This window comes from Gastrolobium bilobum, unplaced genomic scaffold (genome assembly GCF_033153095.1).
Source record: "Gastrolobium bilobum isolate Gb01-03AN ecotype WA unplaced genomic scaffold, APGP_CSIRO_Gbil_v1 utg14059, whole genome shotgun sequence".
Classification (NCBI taxonomy): domain Eukaryota; kingdom Viridiplantae; phylum Streptophyta; class Magnoliopsida; order Fabales; family Fabaceae; genus Gastrolobium; species Gastrolobium bilobum.
The window spans coordinates 69,131-73,509 of NW_026897249.1; the positions used below are offsets into that span (position 1 = coordinate 69,131).

General features: G+C 43.6%; 1 protein-coding gene across 1 annotated transcript; it reads left to right on the top strand.

Moving 5' to 3' along the window:
• Window positions 1-370: 370 nt before the first annotated feature.
• On the top strand, window positions 371-2,618 carry LOC133305211 (scarecrow-like protein 8). Its single transcript, XM_061505349.1, has 2 exons — window positions 371-746; window positions 798-2,618. Exons 1-2 carry the CDS (start codon window positions 472-474, stop codon window positions 2,473-2,475), a joined length of 1,953 nt encoding a protein of 650 aa, XP_061361333.1. The 5' UTR covers window positions 371-471; the 3' UTR covers window positions 2,476-2,618.
• Window positions 2,619-4,379: the final 1,761 nt, after the last annotated feature.

Sequence of the window (4,379 nt, forward strand, 5' to 3'; positions counted from 1 at the left end):
ACGGTAACGTAAGAGTAATACGCTCTTTATGTGTTTGGAGTTTGAACACGCGCGTGAGCGTTGGTGTTGCGCCACCCGAGGAGAATTGAAGTTGGTTATTGAATGTGTGACGAATGCGTTTTGCCTCTGGTGCGCTTCATCACCGTCCGTTGGAAGGTGAAAATCTCGAATCGGAAACAATCCAACGGTGGTAATCTTAATACGTACAAACTCTAACGCGAGAGAAACATTCACGGTACCAGTATCATTAAAGAAAATTTTAAAAAAATAAAAGAAGAAGAAACTCCCGTACGCGCTTTCTTAATCGAAATTTAAAACTCTCCCTTATATTTCCTCTATAATCATTTCACCAATTCAACGCCATATCAAAAGAAACCCCTCTCTATCTGTGTCCCATGCTTTTCTCCAATAAACCAAAGCTTTTAGTTTATTCTTGTTTTCTTCGCTAAATCAAACCCATCACTGTCCTCTATGTCGTCGCCGGGGTTCTCGGGCGGTGGAGCCTCGGATTTCTTCGGCGGAGCAGCAGGTTTTCCCGGCCGATCCATTACACTTCCACCCAACAACAACAACAACAACAACAACACCCCCTCCATCACCACCGCCACCACCAACAACCTTCACCCTTCTCACCCTCTGTACCGAACCCAGCAACAACTCCCTGCAATTTTCCTTGACCCTTCATCTCACATCGCCAAACGCCAAACATCCCCTCTCATCGGTAAACGCACCCTCGCCGAATTTCAAACCAACCAAGTCCATAACCATAACCATAACCATAACCATAACCATAACCTTAACCTTAATAACTACAATAACCATAACTCAGTCCTTTCCAACTATCTACTTCGTTCTGTGAAGCCCAGGACTTTCCAGCATGGTTCTCTTTCTCCGATGGATTTTTCCATTTCCCCTTCTGAATTCCCCAACTCTTCGGGCTTCCCTTCACAGCGTTTCGGCTTACCCATTCACCACCTTCGCCCAAATCCCGTTAATCTCACCACCGCTCAAACCCCGTTACCCATGAATAATTCGATCCTCCCAAACACAAATTTCCCATACCCAAATTCCAGTTTGGCTCAGGTTCACAACAGAATAACAACCCATGAACCAGAGAAGAAGATGATGGACCATCGTCTGCAGGAGTTGGAAAAACAGCTTTTGGAAGACAATGATGATGAGGAAGGTGATGCAGTTTCTGTGATTACCAACTCTGAATGGCACTCGGAGACAATACAAAGCTTGATTGCTCCCGGGCAGACTCAGACCCAGAAACCTGTACCCGTTTCGTCCTCGCCCACTTCGTCTACAACGTCGTCGAACTCATCTTCTTCCTCTGTGGCTTCACCTGCTTCGAGCTGTTCCAAGCTATCGTTAATGGAGGCCGCATCGGCGATTTCCGAAGGGAAATTAGATGCTGCGACGGAGATCCTCGCCCGTTTGGTGCAGGCTTCGAACACAACCGGGAATTCGGATCAACGATTCACGGATTGCATGGTTTCAGCGCTGAAATCGCGCATAAACCCGGTTGAAAATCCACCACCCGTGGCGGAGCTGTTCAGCAAGGAACATGCCGAGTCAACTCAGTTGCTCTTCGAACACTCCCACTGCTTCAAGGTTGCTTTCATGGCTGCCAACCTCGCAATGCTCGAAGCCGCATTCGACGATGAAAACGAGAACGCCAACAACGGCGTCAAGTTATGCGTGGTGGATTTCGATATCGGCCATGGGGGGCAATACGCGAACCTTCTTCACGAGTTCTCAGCGCGTCTTAACGGCAAGCCTGGCACGGTGAAGATCACGGCCGTGGCGGAGAACGGTTCTGGCGAGAGGTTGAAGACGGTGGGCATGATGCTGGGTCGACAAGCGGAGCTACTCAGGATTGGGTTTGAATTCAAAGTTGTATCTAACAAACTCGCCGAGTTGACTCGCGAGTCCCTGGGTTGTGACCCGGTGGGGCCGCTGGCTGTGAACTTTGCGTTCAAGCTTTACAGAATGCCAGACGAGAGCGTGTCGACAGAGAATCCACGCGACGATCTTCTCCGCCGCGTGAAGGCACTCGCGCCTAGCGTGGTGACGCTGGTGGAGCAAGAGATGAACACCAATACGGCGCCGTTTGCGGGTCGTGTGGCCGAGTCGTGTTCTTATTATGGCGCGCTTTTTGACTCAATTGAGTCGACGCCAACACGGGACAACTCGGAGCGAGTTAAGATAGAGGAGGGATTGAGTCGGAGGCTGGGCAACTCGATCGCTTGCGAAGGGAGGGATCGCGTGGAACGGTGCGAGGTTTTTGGAAAGTGGCGCGCCCGCATGAGCATGGCGGGTTTCAAGTTGAAACCGGTGAGTCAGAGGGTGGCCGAGTCAATCAAAGCGCGACTCGGTCATGGAAACCGAGTCACGGTGAGAGAAGAGAACGGTGGGATTTGCTTTGGGTGGATGGGAAGAACTATTACCGTCGCATCTGCTTGGCGTTAACTGCACTCACTTTTCTTTTTTATTTTTATTTTATTTTATTTTTCTTTGAATATTATATATCACATTGTTACTGTATTTTAACGTTATCTAGAGATAATGGAAAGGCAAGAAAACAAGAGTTTGGAAAAATGTATTAAAGAAAATCCCCGCTCCTCATCCTTCCTTCCACCAAACAAGCAATAAAAAAAGTGTTTGGATTCCGAGAAAATTTATGTTGCTCGTAGCAGCATTTATGAATTTGATATGATTCATTTATGTGCTGTTATCATCATCACTTGGCTTTGCGAAAGAAGTCGAGTTGCTGTTTGGTAGAGATAGCTTACTCGTGTGCAGTATAATAGATTGGTGTGCATTGTAGGATACGTTCGTCTTAAGGTATTTATATATTTTATAATATTTTTAAGTATCACCGAATATAATTTCTTTTCTTTTTATCTGGTAATGAGTTGTACAATTGCTTCTTCCTGTGTTTTTATTTGGTTCTGAAAGCAACATGTAGAGATGCTAATCATGCTACTAGAGCTATTCTTTCAGGGATTAATTTATTTTATTCACATAATACAAGAAAGGATCTAATTATGATGTATTTAAAGTTATTTATATATATTTATTTATTCCCAGTGCTTTTGCTTAGCTAAAAGAATAAAAAAGACAAATAACAAGAGAACCAAACGAATGAGGCACTTCTTACGTTGTAGATAGAGGGTGGGGGGGGGTTCACGTGTACATGTTGCCGTTTAATAGTGCAATGTTAAATGTGTTGCCTAAGATTTTGCTCATCACAGTGTTGCCGACTCTTGCAAATTGGATAGATTCATTCAAATTGTCAATGCATGATAGAAACCTTATTTATTTTTATTCCATATCCAAATAAATTATTTCTGTCACTCTCCTATTAAAAACATATCTAGATACCATGTATCATTTTTTTATCAGTCCCTTTATTTTGCTAAAATAAACAACTACATTGTACATAAACAAATAAAATATCATACACCATTGGTCCATTGCCAATGGAAATATGTTGCGTAAATAACATTTGTTAAGGTGATTTTATTTTTAGCTGACCTTTTTTTTTTTTTTTTTTCATTAATTAATGATATCAGCCTTCAGTAGGGGAAAAGTCTGGCGCAGAGCTCACCGAATTACCAGCACCTTTAGTTTTGGTGGACTAAGCAATTGCATCAGAGTGTGTAGGTTTTAAGGGCACAGGAGGCATATGAACAAATGATGATATCCATAGGAATGATTGCATTGTAAGATAAACCAACCAACACCACCATTTAAAGTATCAGGCATATCCCAAGCTCTAGAAGAAGAAGACCCATCTTTGCTGACATGAGTTCCAAGCAAGCTATATCTCCAGCCCAAATGAATGATTTTCTTCTGATATGGGCCTCAACATTAATCTTCACCAAGTTCTGATCAGGTTTCTTCAATCTTGAGATGGAACTTCAAGCATGGCATCTTCAGCAATACTGGGAAAGCTTTCAAGTTCAAGAAATCCTAGTTTGTGGTTGTGTAACTCTAAACCATCGGTTGTAAGGAATCAAAAGAGTCATCCCAAATATTGATTGAGAATCCATCACCCACTCACCAAAGCATTCCTTGCTCTAGAAGCTGCCTTCCTTCCATAAGATTCCTCCAAGTAAAAGAACAATTTGCCCCAACTTGAGAGAGCATTCAAGAATGAACCTGCCGAGTAATACTTCACTCTTAACACCCACCCTTACCACAAGAGAATTCGGGTTTAGCATCCACCTCATCCCTTAGCAAACATTGCCAGGTTCAAAGGATCTTTGAACCCCATAACACCTGCTTCCTTAGGCAAACAGGGTTTTTAAAGCAAGACAAAGACATAGAATAAAGTTGGGATAGCTTGCGCCACTGCCTTTATTACAATT

What these genes read in the sequence shown, in the direction of transcription:
- LOC133305211 (XM_061505349.1), top strand. Translation starts at nt 472, where the DNA reads ATGTCGTCGCCGGGGTTCTCGGGCGGTGGAGCCTCGGATTTCTTCGGC. An exon ending in CGCACCCTCGCCGAATTTCA is followed by an intron (nt 747 to 797) that starts AACCAACCAAGT and finishes TAACCATAACCT; the next exon opens with TAACCTTAATAACTACAATA.